The following is a 14675-nucleotide window of genomic DNA, read 5'->3' as shown; positions in this document are numbered from 1 at the left end:
AGCTCTGTCCTCCTAGACCTTCCCTACATCTCCTGCTCCCAGCATCTGCTACCTGAAGTACTTGCCATGCTCTGCCAGTGATAGGGCTGGGCCTGCAGGATCTGTGCAAAGGATACAGACCGCCCAGAGAAAGAGACTATTATGAGTGCATACCTAGTGTTGCATTTATTTTCCACATTTATATTATAGCTTGCCTTTCCTCAGTCATTAAATCCACTGTATGTGTACAGGGGTTCCCAAGACAATCTCCCATCAAAGTTAGGTACTAACCAGACCAAGACCTGCATAGCTTCAGCAAGAAAGCAATGCCAAATGCCCACAGGTGCATCTATGTGTGTGTGCATAAAGAGGGGACTGTGCAAAAACTGATGATCATTTGCCCATTTTGTCTCTGCAGATCTATGGCCCACCTGCCAGAAAGAGTTTGTTTCAAACTGTTGCCATGTTTTGACCGTAACCTGGAGACTGGTCCCTAGTGTAATTACTGCAGGGCTTGCATTCAGGATTAGAACCTTCAATCCAGTTATTTCATTGGCTTTAACTTGTTTATGAACTGCATCAAACAAGGCAACAGCCAAGTGAGGACCAGGGGATCCCTGAGCACCAAAGTCAGCAGCCTCTTCCTGCAAAATAGGCCAATAAAGGGTGGTAGCCAGAATGCATTTAGGGGAAGCTGAAATAGCTTTGCATTTTATCTCCTACGTGCTTGTCCAATGTCAAAGGACATCACTTGTAATTCCTACACTGCGTTAAACTTACTAAATTATCCATTCTGAATTATGCTCTTAGATGCTCTTGTCCTTCTGGAGAAGGTCTTTTGGAGTCCCAGGGCTGAGCGCTTTCCAAGCAATCCCTGGCTACTGATTATTGACACTGTGCTGTTACTTTGCAAAGTGTTGCTCACCCTGTTCTTGTGAAACTAGCCCGTTTGCCAAACGCCACTCACTGACTCCATGGAAGAGAGATGGGACTTGACTGGTCTCTCCAGCTTGTGACCCTTTGGAAGCCAGGAACATGGGAACTCCAAAACATTAGGAGGGCACCGAGTTGTCAAATGCTGTCAAACTTGGTCTGCGCTTCCTCCCTGGAAAAAAAAAAAGACTGCAGCCTTAATTAACACAGTGGCATTACTAAGGAAGGAACTCCTTTCTGCTTTTCGAAACCCCCTGGCCCAGCGCACACCTCTCCTCTCCTCTCTCTGGGCGCATCTCGAAGGCGATGTTTTCCTTGGGCTGCCAAACTTCCAAAATCCTCCCTCCAGCTCCCAAGTTCTCATCCACTGATGGTGGTAGTCCGCTAGCCAGCCAGCCAACCAGGCGCTGCGCGGAGCCTGCAGTGTCCCCTCGCGGTCGCGAGGGGGAATGCCTTTCCGTGCCCGCCGCCGCCTCCTTCCCTGCGCCGAGTGGGTGTCTCTCCCTGCCTGCCTGCTCTGCTCCTCCTCACAAAAGAGCGGCGCGCGTTCCTTTCTCCGGGTATTCAAGGCGCCCTGTTAAAATCCACCTCTCGCGCCGAAGGCTTGGGCTGCGTAGCGAAGCAAGGGGCGCGCGGCAGAGGAGGGAGCTTGCCGGGAGCAGCAGCTGGAGAAGGAGAAGGAGGAGGAGAGCGAGGCGGCGGCAGAAGAGGCGGGTGGGAAGGAAGGAAGGAACTGAGCAGCAGCAGCAGCAGAAGCGAAGGTGGCCGCGGCCGCTTCCCCGGAGCCCGCGCGGAGAGAGATCATGGGGGACCCGGCGCCTTCCCATGCCGGCTGCTAGCAAGTGACGGGCGCTCGGGCGGAGGAGGAAGCCAGGCGAGTTTGGAAAGAGCCCGGAGAGAGACACTCGGCGCCGGGGACGCGAGGGCGGCAGCGGCTTCTTCGGAGGGCGAAGCGCGGCGCTCGCCCAGACTCTCTCCCCAGCCATGCCTTTCGCCAAGCGGATCGTGGAGCCGCAGTGGTTGTGCCGCCGGCAGCCCATCGCCTCGGTGCTGGACGAGGGCGCGGGAGGCGAGCCGCCGCCGCCGCCGCCTCCTGCTCCTCCTCAGCCGGGGAGCAGCCCGAGAGAGGAGCCGGGCGAAGCGGCAGCGGCGTCGGCTGCCACAGACGAGCCGGAGGAAGAAGCCGCGGGTCTGGCGGTGGTGCTGCCGGCTGATGGGCAGGAGAAGGAGGCGGCGGCGCTGATGGTGCTGGACCTGTGCTCGCTCAGCAACGTGGCTCTGTCGCGGATCCTCCGGCAGCTCTCCGATGTGGCCCGGCATGCGTGCGCCCTCTTTCAGGAGATCGAGGGCGAGATCCAGATCACCCAGCGCAGGGTCCGGGCGCTGCATGGCAGGATCGGCGGCGTCCAAGGGGTTATACACAGCCTGGATCCCAAGCAGGAGGCAGTGCGTAAGTGGAACATTTCTCTCTCTCTATCTCTCTCCGTCTATAGAGCTCTAGATGCGCCTCTCTCCTTCCTTCGTTCCCCTTGGTGCGACCTTAGCGATGGTTCACCTTGACCTCTGGCCAGTTTCGCATCAAGACGGGCCTGATGGGAGAGATGGGGGGTGTTAAAAAGGAGAATGGATCTCTGAGTGGCCTTTTTGGGGAGGAGGGCGGAGTGGCGATTTGCTTGAGGTGGCGAGATTGCTGGCAAGGAAGAGGGGTGATCCCCAAAATTGTAGCACACTTTGGAGGTGTGGCCCTGACAGAAATGGAGGTTGTCGAGTGTATATACAAGACACACACACCCCTCCCAGTGTTTATAGCTGTCCGTGAAGCTGCAGTGTGTACCGAACTTTTTACCCCTCTCCGGGGGAATGTAAAGCAAAGGGAAGGATATTCCTAGGTGGGGTGTGTGGGGGTTTTTTTTGGGGGGGTAGGTGGGAGTAAGTAGGGCGGGAGGTTGCGGATTGAACTGTGCGTAAAGTTTAGGGGTGTGCGCGTTTGGAGAGGCTTTTTCCAGGACGCGCTACTGGTGTGGAAGGCGCCTTCGCGGTTGTTTTGGTTGGAGAAGCGATTTCCTTGTTAAAACGCCGTGGGTGGTACGGAGAGGAGCCGCGATGGATCGCCTCTTCCAAGCCTGCTCTCGCCTTCCTCCTCCCTCCCTACCTGCCTCGGGATCCACATTCCCGCGAGCCCGGGGCCCAGGATGTGACTTTACCGAGCAGGATCGCGCCAACCCGAGTGGTTTTCTGCAGGTGGAATGGCTGAGCGGCGGATAAGGCGAAGGCGCCTGGTCCGATATAGGGGTCGGGCAGGGAAGGCGGGAATCGATACCTAATCGCATTGGGAAGGTGAAAGAGGAGCGGAGGAGGGGATCCAGCGCTGGAGGATAAGCAAAGGGGTCCGGGCGGGGGGAGCAGGCATTTTCCAGCTCGCGACTACTCCCTGTGCAACGAGCGATCTGCCTGACCCACTTTTCTTGCTGATGCTGGAGACTTAAGGGAGGGGGCTCCTTCGCAGCAGGCTAGCTCCTTCTGCCTGTGCGTGAAGGCGTGAGTCTCCAAAAGCGTTTTTTCTCCTGTGTACAGAATGGACACGTAAGGTGACCATTACCAAAGCTGATCTCCGTCCCTCGTTACTTGGCTTCCCGCTTCGCCTTCTGAGGCAGCTCTTCGTGGTTTTTCTGGGAGGTTGCCTGCCTGATCGGTGTCTTGAAGTGCCTTCAAGGAGGCGATGATGGAGGGGGTGGGGCAGCTTTGAGGGATTCCTCAGGCACGTCTCTGCATCTCTCTCTCTGATTCCCCTCCCGCTTAGATTCCCCCACGAAATACCCTTCTCCACCACCCTCTTTAAGCTGCCTTAAGGAGGGATCTCTGATGTTGTTTTCAAGTGAGCTGGAGGCTCCCAACATATGTGCTCATCGTTCACAGCGACAAGAGCAAAAGGCAGGCACAGGACCTCCAGCCGTTGCCAACATCTGGATGTGGCTTGCAGAACAATTGATGCCTGGAGGTTGGGTCCTTATTGTGGATCCTCCTTTGCAGCAATTTCATGCTAGTGGTTTTATCTTTATAGAGCAAGCTTTGGGTCAATGTTATACACAGAAAACAATGACTTCCTACCCACCCACTTTTGTAAAGGAGCATAGCAGCAGAATGATGATCTGGGCTAGATGATTGTCGCTCTTGCTCTTGTAAATGTCTACAGCCATTGTGATGAAACACAGGAAATGAGTCTCCACTGAGAGGTACCAGGGCCGTCTTAAGCATATCCAGCACTGTGGTGCAAAGATCCCTCCAGTCCCCTTCCCATTTCCCAGAGTTGTCAACCTTTTTTTAAGGGAGGGAACACCAGCAGCGGCAGAGGAAGCCTCTTGGGACGGGATGGCGCTACTGGCGACATGCCCAGCTTTGCGGGGGCTGGAGGAGGCAGGCTCAACTGGCCACTTTGTGCCGTGGTGGCCACGGCAGGCAGAGGCTCCAGGTGTGGCGCTGCTTTGGTGCAGCATGATGGAGGCAGGCAAGGGTGGCGAGCGAGCCGGGGAAGCCGGTCCCATGGAGCTCCATGGTGCCTGATGCCTTGCTTGAAGATGAAGATGGCTAGCAGGAGGGGCGCCATGCGTGCCTGTGCCTCAACCCCTTGGGTGAGCGAACACACTGAGCGTGCGCCACTCCTACCAAGGGTCGGCTCAGTTTATTCCCTTTTAGCCTTCTGGCGCCCCGCAGAATTCGGCGCCTGCAGGCTAAAAGGGAAAAAACCAAGCTGACGCTCAGTGGGAGTGGCGCATGCACCCTGGCTCACTCAGCACACTCATTTGGTGTTCCCCAGACTCTTGCCTGGTGCCCTCCAGAACGTGGTGCCCCGGCACCCTGCACCACTCGTGTCTATGGGTAAGACGGGCCTGAGAGGTACAGAAATCTGTACTTGCGTTCCAGGGCTGCTTTCCTGGCCAACAGCCCCACACCTTCCACTCGGTGGCCACAGGCAGTTTGTGGCCATTCAGTGAAAGCAAAAGCTTACAGAGAGAGAAAGAAACCCTCTCACTAACATCAACTGTTCACGGGGCTTTTCCTGACCTGAAACATCAACCAGCATGATCTGAGGAAGTGCAGGTTCTTTGTGTGCTAATCAGCAGAATATAATTGAGCATTAATGTAAGGCAGATAAGCTGTGCAAGTTGATTAGAGCTTCAGGCTCTGCTTTGTAGTCTTGCAATGTGGTACCATAACAAATGAGAACTAGCCTTATTTTTTTTTTTAGCTCTTTGTAGTGCCACCTAAAGTCTTTGCAGGAAATGTATATGTGCACAACAAACTTAGGTTGATTTCATACCAGTTCGAATGGTGTTGCTTCCCCCAAAGATCTGAACCTTCTCTGCTGAAGATGTCTGTTCCAGAACTATGGTTCCAAGGTCCCCTGGGCAGAGTGACTGATTTTCATATCCAGTTTAGGCTCCAACTCAGTGGTAGAGCATTGCATGTGGAAGGTCCCAGGTTCAATCCCTGAATTCTCCAGGTAGGGCTGGGAGAGAGCATTGTCTGTAACCCTGGAGAGCCTCTATCAGTCAGTGTGGACAACACTGAACTAGAATAGCCCATGGTCTCCTGGGCCACAATCCAACACTCTAAGCCAGTGGTTCTCAAAGGGTGTGGCAGGAGAGGATGGCAAGTGTGGTGGGGAATATTCAAGGACAATCAAAGAAACAATTAAACATTTCAGAATAGTATATTATAGTATCAAAAATTTTTTTTTTTAATTTGTAGAATAAATAGAACAACCGCCAGAAGTTTTTTGTGTGTGTTTTCCCAATGTATTTCTTATCAATTAAAAATTTGGCAAGAGCAAATATTTATTCTGAAAGTGTGGCCCAGAGAAAACAGTTTGAGAACCTCTGCTCCAACTATTGCACTACACTGGTGTTTAATTGCAGGCACACACCATTTTGGGGATGGAGTGAGCTGCCTCCTTTGTGTCATAATGGAGTTACACCACAAATGGAAGGGTTCCCAACTCTCCAACCTGGAGAAGAACTCTTTTTTTTATTGACTGTGGTAGAAACATACATGGCAACACCGCATCCATTTTTAAGTATCACAAATGGGAGGCAACCAGAACATGCTGTGAAGTGACTGTATTCAAACCTGATTCTTCTGGCACATGTAGCATGGGTCATGATGGGCCAAGGAAAATGGAAATGAATCATGTCTCACCAGCAGTACAGCTGGGAAGGAAGCACTGCCATATCCTCCCTTTAAGGACACCCTAGGCCAGCCTTTGCCATCCTGGTGCCCTCCAGATGTTATGGCTTATAATGTCATTGGTCCCAACCAGTGGAACACTCCAGATGTTTAGAATGACTACACCTATCAGCTGCAGCCAGCACATTTGTACTGGGTGAAACTGATGGGAATTGCAGTCCAAAACATCTGAAGGGCATCCAACTGGTAAGACTGCCCTAGACGCACACACATTTTTCCTTGTACAAGATGTTGATTTCCCCCCATTTTTTTGCCAAAAATTGGGGGTCGTCTTATACGTGGATTTATACAGTAAGTCTTGGGTGAACTGGTGGCTCCTGAGTCACCAGCGCTGTGGAGCTGGTTGGAGAGGCAAGATGGTGCCAACGAGGAGGGAACCTGGTCACGGTTCCATCAGCTCTCACCTGCTGTGCCAAAACACAGAGGATCACACAAAAGCTCAACAACTTTTTTTTGCGATTTCCCCCCAAAACCCCCCCAAAACTCAACTCTTTGGCTGATTTCCCTAAAAAACTGAACAACTTTAAAATACTGATTTCTTAATTTTGGGCTCCCCAAAGTAGGGTTTGTCTTCTACATGGGGTCGTGTTATACATGGAAAAATGTGGTATATTTCCAAATCGCCACTAAAAGCATGTTTCCCGCTGAACGTCCTGTACTATAAAGTTGTTTGGTTATATTTCCCAAGGCACTGAGGAATAATGTTTTTAATTGAAACTGCAAACACACACACACACACCCTTCTCCACTCCCCCCATATTTTTAAAAATGTGTTATTAAGTCATTAGATTGTCACTGTTGCTGTAAAGACAATTGGTGCAATTTCACTCCCAACTGCAGCACAGGGAGCTGAGGATATTTTTTTAAAAAACCAGCAGTGCTGCTGAGGATACTTAGAAATCTAGTAATGCTATATCTGAGCCCCCTCCCTCTCATACTGAGTATGTAGTTAGAAAGATTTAATTAGGAAAAATTAATTCTTATTACTGTGTGTCCTTGTCCACGCATGTTGAGGAATGCACATGTACGAGACGAACACTTGTTCAGATCTTTAGTTTGAGTTACAGTGTGAGATGGGACGAATTATACCCTTAAACAAGGGGCAGATGAGCAACACAACAACAGATCGGAGTTCAGAAGCGGTATGCTGTTTCTCACAAAACAGAAAGATGAATTACAAAGGCCTGCTCAGTACTGGGGCAGCAATTATTTGGCTAAATGCAGGCAGTGAGAATTACACAATGGTCATGTTACTAAATATAGGGAGGAGAGGATGATGGGTGCTCGATAGGTTAGGTGTGGAACTGAACCAGGCTAGGTAAGGAAATTTGGGGTGTAAGTACACACTGCTGCAAAGCAGCACAGGTACCTGCATGAGAAGTGAAAGAGAAGAACCAGGTGCAGATATTGCCTATTCCAAGGCAAGAGGAGTGGGGAAAGGCTTGTCTTCAGGTGGCTGCAGTGAATCAGCAGTTGCCCTCAACACTCTGACACTGGTGGTTGCTTGGAGCTGCTCCCTGCGACTTCCCAAGCCTGGTTCTTGGAGAACAAGGTGCCTTGTTGGTGAACAATTGGGGGAAAGGCTGTGATGGAAGGCTGAGGATACCTCATAGGCTTCCTGGAGCTCAGTATGGTACAAAACTGCTTCGAATGCTTTGTGTCCTAACTTGAAACATGTAAGAAAATAGCAAAGATGTAGAAGATGGAAGGGATCACTAGGGGAAGAAAGTAGGAACAGCAGCTGAGCTAACTAGGAGGGAGGAAACAGACCAGCCTCCTGTTCACCATGACTGAATGAACCGGGCTTGGCTATGGTAGGACTGAACGCTGAAGGTTTTGAAGAGAAAACTCTTGGAGGCTTTGTATTCAAGGGAGGGTTTTCTTCCAGAGCGAACAAAAAAGAGAAGATGGATAAGATGCCTGGAATATTAGTGGACCTAAGCTTTCTTCCCATGGTTTCTGAGTGCAGAAATGTGGAGTTCAAAAGCTGCAGTGTGCATCATATGGATGTAATGGATGTTCACACGTATTTCTACGATGTGTGTACTGCTGGCTTGCAGTATATCAAGCGTAGAGTCTCCTCTGGTAGGGTTCTGAATAATGTTCCTGGAAGGGTTTAATTAGGTTAGGAAGCAGGTAAAGAGGAAGTCTTGGGAGTCTTGGGCTACTGTGCCTAACTGGCCAGAGTCCCTCCTTTTGACTGATGTAGGTCAGCCTTTGCCAGTCTGGTGCTGGTTGGCTCTGATGACAGTTGTGGTCCAAAATGGTGGTCCTGGTGTGGAGAGCACCAGGTTGGCAAAGGCTGCTGTAGGTAGAGGTTGGCACGGGCACTTTGAGCCTAAGTTTTTCCTTAGCCATACACTCCCATGCAAACCTGTGTCTCTCTGTGTGTGGATTTTGGGGTGGGGGTGAGGCTAGATTTCAGAATTGAGATTTTCACGGCAAGCTCAAAATGATGCTTCCTCGGTAACACCCCATCCAGGCAAAAGGCAAGCGACCTTGAAATGGAACCCGTCCGTGATTATATTGACACAGAAATAATAGCTTTGACCTAACTCTTCCTTTCCCTACCTGCACCAGTTGTTTCACTGAAGGACAGTACAACATAGCTTAATGCGACTTCTAACTGCTGCTCCCCTCCATGCTGAACTAATTCTATAGAAATTAGAAATAACTAGCTCTGTTTGGTCAAAGGGAGAGCATGCATCTAGCTGTCATTATATTGTCATAGCAAGCCCGTCAAGAATTGGCTTGACCTAATTTATTTACCGGTCAGAGTATTAGGGCTGCCTTTCCTTTAATCCTCCCAGTGGCTGCCCATCCAAATGGCTGACACGGAAAGAAAGCAAAGGGACACGGTGCCATGCTCTCTTTTTCAGTGCACAGCTGGGTCTTGTCTCCAGCCACATGCGGATTCACCATTGTGCTAAGTAAGCAATGGAGTGTGGCCCCAGTCGGAGGAGAGGTCCTGCTCTTGCAGTGCATCCCTCCTAGATGTGCCCTCTTCCCTAAAATGGGAAATCTAGGCTGTGTACACACTCCCATTTAAGGTACTCCTCATCCATTGTGTTCCCACTGCTGGTTTGGCAAGCAGCATAACCATGACATTAGCCACATTCCATATCTAGCCTGTTGTTTCTTAGGAGATAGTGTGTTTGGATGCATTTCCCTCCAAACCAGCTTTGATTCAAACTGAGAAAAAGAATGATAGATAGCTGTGTTTAAAAGCTTATAGCATGTACACAGCTTCTGTCTCTGAGCATTCTTACACTGAACTTCTAAGTAGGAACAGGGTTTTTTTTGGGGGGGGGGAATGGGAGATTAACTTGTCACGTGAAAAATGAGTTGGCTTGATCCATGGGTAGGTGGTTCAGCCAGTAGTGAAGCACTAGCAAGATGGTTTCAGAATAAATACAACTCAACACTCGTTTTAGTACTGATCTATACATGAAGAACAATTCCATAGTACAGTGATTTCCCACCCCCACCCCGGACCATAATATATCAGACTGACAGCAGGAGACAACTAAAAACAAATCTGTGATCATAGAAAACTAGGATGTCTGAAAGAAAGAGGCTAGGCTCAAACCATATTCTCCATGACATGTGTGAATTTTGTTCACAGGAAGTATTTTAATTTTATTTTACTTTGGTGGGTGGACAAACAAACCGTGTTTGCTAGCCAAACTTACTTGAAGGCTGAATGGCCCTGTTGAGAAACATCAAGCGATTCTGCTCCCTGTGTAGACCAGCCGCTATTTACATATTTAGCATCCATGAAGGAGCCCCTGGGAATGTTTGGACTTAGCCCTATTCCCTCAACATTACCCCAAGCACCAGCAAGTGCACTCCAATTGATGCGTTATTGGTGTCATTCAGAAAGAGACTACTTCTACATGCATAAGCTTTCCAATATGGGGATGGTAAACCTGATCCATTAGACTTTCTCTCTCTTTGGAGACAACCTTATACATGTAGAAGATACCCCCTTAAGACTGATGCTGATACAGTCCCCTTCCCTGGTCCATTCTCATGCTTGGTAGTAAAAGGTTCCAGACCCCCTTCAGCACTTTGTGGCAATGCAGTAAATGTGGCTTGCAGTGACAGCAATTTGGATGGGAGAGTAGATACTTATGACCCTGTCACACGGTGAAGATTAAGGAGCACAACAACAAAGATTAGAGCAAAGACATTATTCTGAGAGTCTTAGCCAGTTCAGCTGACAGTATAACTCTTGGAGCATTGGGCAATAAACATCCATGGCCCTTCTGCAGTTCATAACCTCCATTCATGAAATGGTATCCACCTGACCTAGGTCATTCCTGGGTCAAATGGAGGAGATGCTGTCAGTCATTGAGGATGCCTGATTTATATGCATGCCTCTCTGTCTTGTATTTAGTGTCTTGATCCAAGTCGGCTGTAGCTGAAGCTGGAGAGGGATCATGCCCCAAAACATTGTGAAAGTGTTCATGCAAATAGGATGATACTAGTGTAGCCAGTTAATGATTGAAGAGCATCTCTATTTCTTTTCCTGAGTTGCATTCTGTAACGCAGCCTGGACAGAATTTGTCTCTTTTGTACGCAGTAAATAAACAATGATATTGTCAGTTAAAGAGTTACAAAGTGAGAAATTCGCTGGAGAATGTTTTTGGACAAAACTTATTCCTGTCATTTTGCTAGGTAGTTTCAAAATCCTCCTTATTCCACATTTACTTTGGCTGGGTTAGGCTGGCCTGGGGCAGGTTTCAGGCCTGTGAAAGTGACTTGAGGATTACTTACAAAACATCCAAATGAAGAACATAGCTGTAATACCAAACTACCAGAGTTGGATTTAATTAATTTTAAAAACTGACAAGATAAAGCCTCCTAGCATAACAATGTAAACTTAATGCTACGATTTTCTTTCCAGCCTTGTCTTTCCTGTAACAGACAAAACCTCATAAAGAACTCATGGCAGGTTTAGCTTGTTTGTTTATTTTTCCATTTAAACTTGAACTTTCCTTTTGTACTGAAGCAGCTTCCCTTCTTTTATATTAAGAATTTGGAAAATCCACTGGACTCTTCTGAGCCAGAAGATTAAACCTGAAAGACATGGGGAAAGGTTATTGATCCGGAGCAGGAGAAAGACGTATTTCCATCCGACCTCATGCAGACGCGGGGGTGGGGTGGGGGAAGCAGGGTTTTGTGTCTGTGAGGCTTTCTGCCCAAGCACATGTTGTTACCATAATTCTTTTTAAATGAAGGTTTGCATTTTTGCACATATTGAAGTCTTGCTTGCCAACTTTCCGGCTTAATGCTGGCAGTGTTAAGATTTTCTGAAGTGGGCACTAAGGTTTATTGATACCCTCTCACCAACCCAGACCAAAGCATCTAGAACTGAGGTCAGCTGGAGGCCGTGTGGGAAAGTGGCTACTGCTGCTGCTGCTGCGCTACCGCATGCATTAGCTGTTAGATGAGGAGGCTGAGCAGCCTAAACTAAACCCCACTGCGCCTCTGGTCTCTTCAGGGCCTTTTCCACCTTCACAAGTCCCCTTGAGGCTCCAGGAGGGTCTCCTTGTGAGCCATGAGGTATCTCCCGCCATTTCCTGGTTTGATTTAATTTCCAGGCACCGCATGTATACATGGTCGGGGGTGGGGAGGATACCTGTACACAGTCAAAAGAAGAAGAGGGTGCAGACTGTAGCTGCTTGAAATGTTTTAGTTGCCATATGTGTCTGTCATGTGTGTCCTCCTACAAAGTGATGTGTGAAACAGCCTGAAGGAGCTAGGTAAAAACCTTCATTGTTTTTATAGGAGCAGAACTGTGTGAAAATGTTATAACCTGCAATACTTTGCTGAGCAAGTTTCTCTCTGTTTTGCTGTTGTTGCTGGATTAAGAAATAAATACTCATGGGATTTCTCTTGCTCTGCTAACTTTCCCATGGCCTAAGCCTCCACAATGTGTTCTGCAACTCCTGCAGGGACACAAACCCTGAGGATGAAATATGTCACCCAGCGTGTCCCTAGTTATAGCCCATGGTGATTTTCAGAATTATGACCACAGAGTTGCTGCTTATTTGGGAATGCTGTGGATCTTGGGTTATACCGACTGACATTTTCCTGTCTTCTACATTGCCAGGAGCATTAAAATGACAATAGTCAGGTTGGGACATAATTTGTGAAGATGCTTTGGGCTTTATGCTTCAGCCCGTAGTGTTATAAGAACCTGTCACTGCTTCATACCAATGTAAGTGAGAAATGTGCTGTGGTACGGCACATGATAATCCCATGAGCAGATGCATATGGAAAAATGATTTTGGAACTGCCTTTACCGAGGTGATTCCTTCAGCGGGATACTGAATTTCGACCGGATATTCTTAATGAAAATTTTCCATAAAGTTGCATGTATAATCATTTATAATGTATGTACAGGGAACAATTCAGCAGAATTAGAGCAGAATTTAAATTCCTTTTGACTGTTGGAAATATGATTTCTATATGATTTATGGCTGCTGTAAAAAGCGATTAAGACTAATATGCATGAACATGCATGTTATAAATTGTTTTCATAATATCTCTTCTTATTTCTGTCTCTCCCAGTATGATTCATTTACAAGACAGTTTAGAGATAAATAATCTCAGGGTGAGAAAATGTAGTGTGCAAGTTATCATGTGATTGCTATGTTGTTGCTAATAGAGCAAAATAGGCTTTGGGATTATTTTCACACATAGTTTGCATGAACCGAGACTCTCCCTCCCTTTCTACAATGAGATTATTTTTATACAGGAAAAATGTGACGTAACACACTACGTTGGTGGGATGCCTTTTTCTAAATAATAAATGCTTTAGTTTGACTTTTTTGGGAGAAATTGGAAAGGAGAAATGTCTGGAATATTTCAAAAAACTATTGTTTAGTATGAGCTGGGGCTGAAGGAATGGACTATTTGGGGGGAAATTGTGAATATAAAACGTAATTATGCCTTTCAAACTCTGCTCTTGTTCAAGTGAATCGGATTTTGTTGACATTTCTTGCATAGTCTGTCTTGTGATTTATATTCCAAGGATTAGATTCTGTCTGGCCCTTAACATAGGTATGCAAAGGTGTGGGTGAGAAAGGAATGGGCGTAACAAATCACTTCAGCTCTGTGAAAGAATAGGATGATGTAAGGTGGGGGGGGGAGGAGTTGTGTTCAGAAAAATGGAAGAGTTTCCCAAATGAGAAGCTGTGATTTTGAACCTAAAGAACTGTGTTGACTCATGAAAGGGACTTGTGCTAGCCCTGTGGAGTTTCTGCTACCCCTCTTTTCAAATTGCAGCCTCCGTTGCAGATTGCCAGTGAGTTTCTAAAGCATCTTGCCATGCCGTGAGTGGAGCAGAAACAATTCCCATTCTCGGGGAACACGTTGCACTGTCTCTTAGAGCCTGTTTGTGCTATTCCAAACACATTCCTTACTGCTCTGGAGACTGTAATGAGCCTGGCTGCCCAGATCTCCTTGCTCCACCCGTTTTTATGGCCTGTCCAATGATGACATCTGACAACTGTCGGGATTACCACTCCCATGGCAATATTTGATGGCCATGTTATGATGTCTAAAGAAGAGCAAATGCAATTGATTCTATCAACTTTTTTTTTTTAAGGCAGGCTTCTTTCCCAAAAGCTGTGCTTTTATATCCTCTAACCAAATGTCAGTATAAAAACTTTCCACTGGAACTGCACCAGCTATTAAACCCAAGCTATTAAATGGAGAAGATGAACTCTCTCAGCGTATCTGAGTGGTAGATAGGCTGCGCATGATGCGGTCTTTGATCCCTTTGATGTAATTAGCATGAAGCAAGATTAGCAGTGTTTCTAATTGCCTCAAGATTTGGAATTTTATACACAAATTCCTATGTGTTCAAGGGGAGATGAGTGAAAATGTAAGGAAATTATAAGCGTATAATGTGCAGAGAAAGGGCAAGTCACAGCGTTTCTGTATGTCAAAAATAGTGTTTTGCTGATAGTTAATTTGGTTCGTAGCAAATATGTATATATACTTGAAATATTTCAGAGCAACTAAGTAGGTGCATGTGGACCATGTTTTAACTTGGAACTTCACATGGTCATGTAGGACAGTTACCGTATTTTTCGCCCTATAGGACGCACTTTTCCCCCTCCAAAAATGAAGGGGAAATCTGGGTGCGTCCTATGGGGTGAGTGCAGGCTTTCGCTGAAGCGTGGAGAGCGAGAGGGGTCGGTGCCCACCGACCCCTCTGGCTCTCCAGGCTTCAGGAAGACATCCGCAGCCTAGGCAGCCCTGTGGGAGATCCCGCAGGGCTGTCTAGGCTGCGGATAGCAGCCTGCTTCCCGGAGCGTCAGGCGCCCTGAAAGCAGAGTGCCCGGCGCTTCGGGAACACATCCGCAGCGTGGGGAGCCCTGCGGGAGATCCCCACAGGGCTCCCCACGCTGTGGATAGCAGCCTGCCGCCCAGCAGGCAGGACGCCCTAAAGCAGAGCGCCCCATGCGCCGGACAGACATCCGCAGCGTGGGGAGCCCTGCAGG

The 14675-nt window shown here is 48.0% G+C and overlaps 1 protein-coding gene across 2 annotated transcripts in view; it reads left to right on the top strand.

The window, feature by feature from the left end:
• Positions 1–1424: 1424 nt before the first annotated feature.
• The window catches only part of NHS (NHS actin remodeling regulator), a 249886-nt gene continuing 236635 nt past the window's right edge, over positions 1425–14675 (top strand). For both annotated transcript variants that reach the window (XM_053387129.1, XM_053387128.1), the window contains exon 1: positions 1425–2362. In XM_053387129.1, the coding sequence (XP_053243104.1) occupies positions 1897–2362 (466 nt within the window). In that variant the 5' untranslated portion in view covers positions 1425–1896. The remainder of the gene's footprint in view (positions 2363–14675) is intronic.

Source organism: Podarcis raffonei, chromosome 4 (assembly GCF_027172205.1).
Source record: "Podarcis raffonei isolate rPodRaf1 chromosome 4, rPodRaf1.pri, whole genome shotgun sequence".
NCBI classification, from domain to species: Eukaryota; Metazoa; Chordata; class Lepidosauria; order Squamata; family Lacertidae; genus Podarcis; species Podarcis raffonei.
This window is presented reverse-complemented; position numbering and strand designations above follow the sequence as displayed.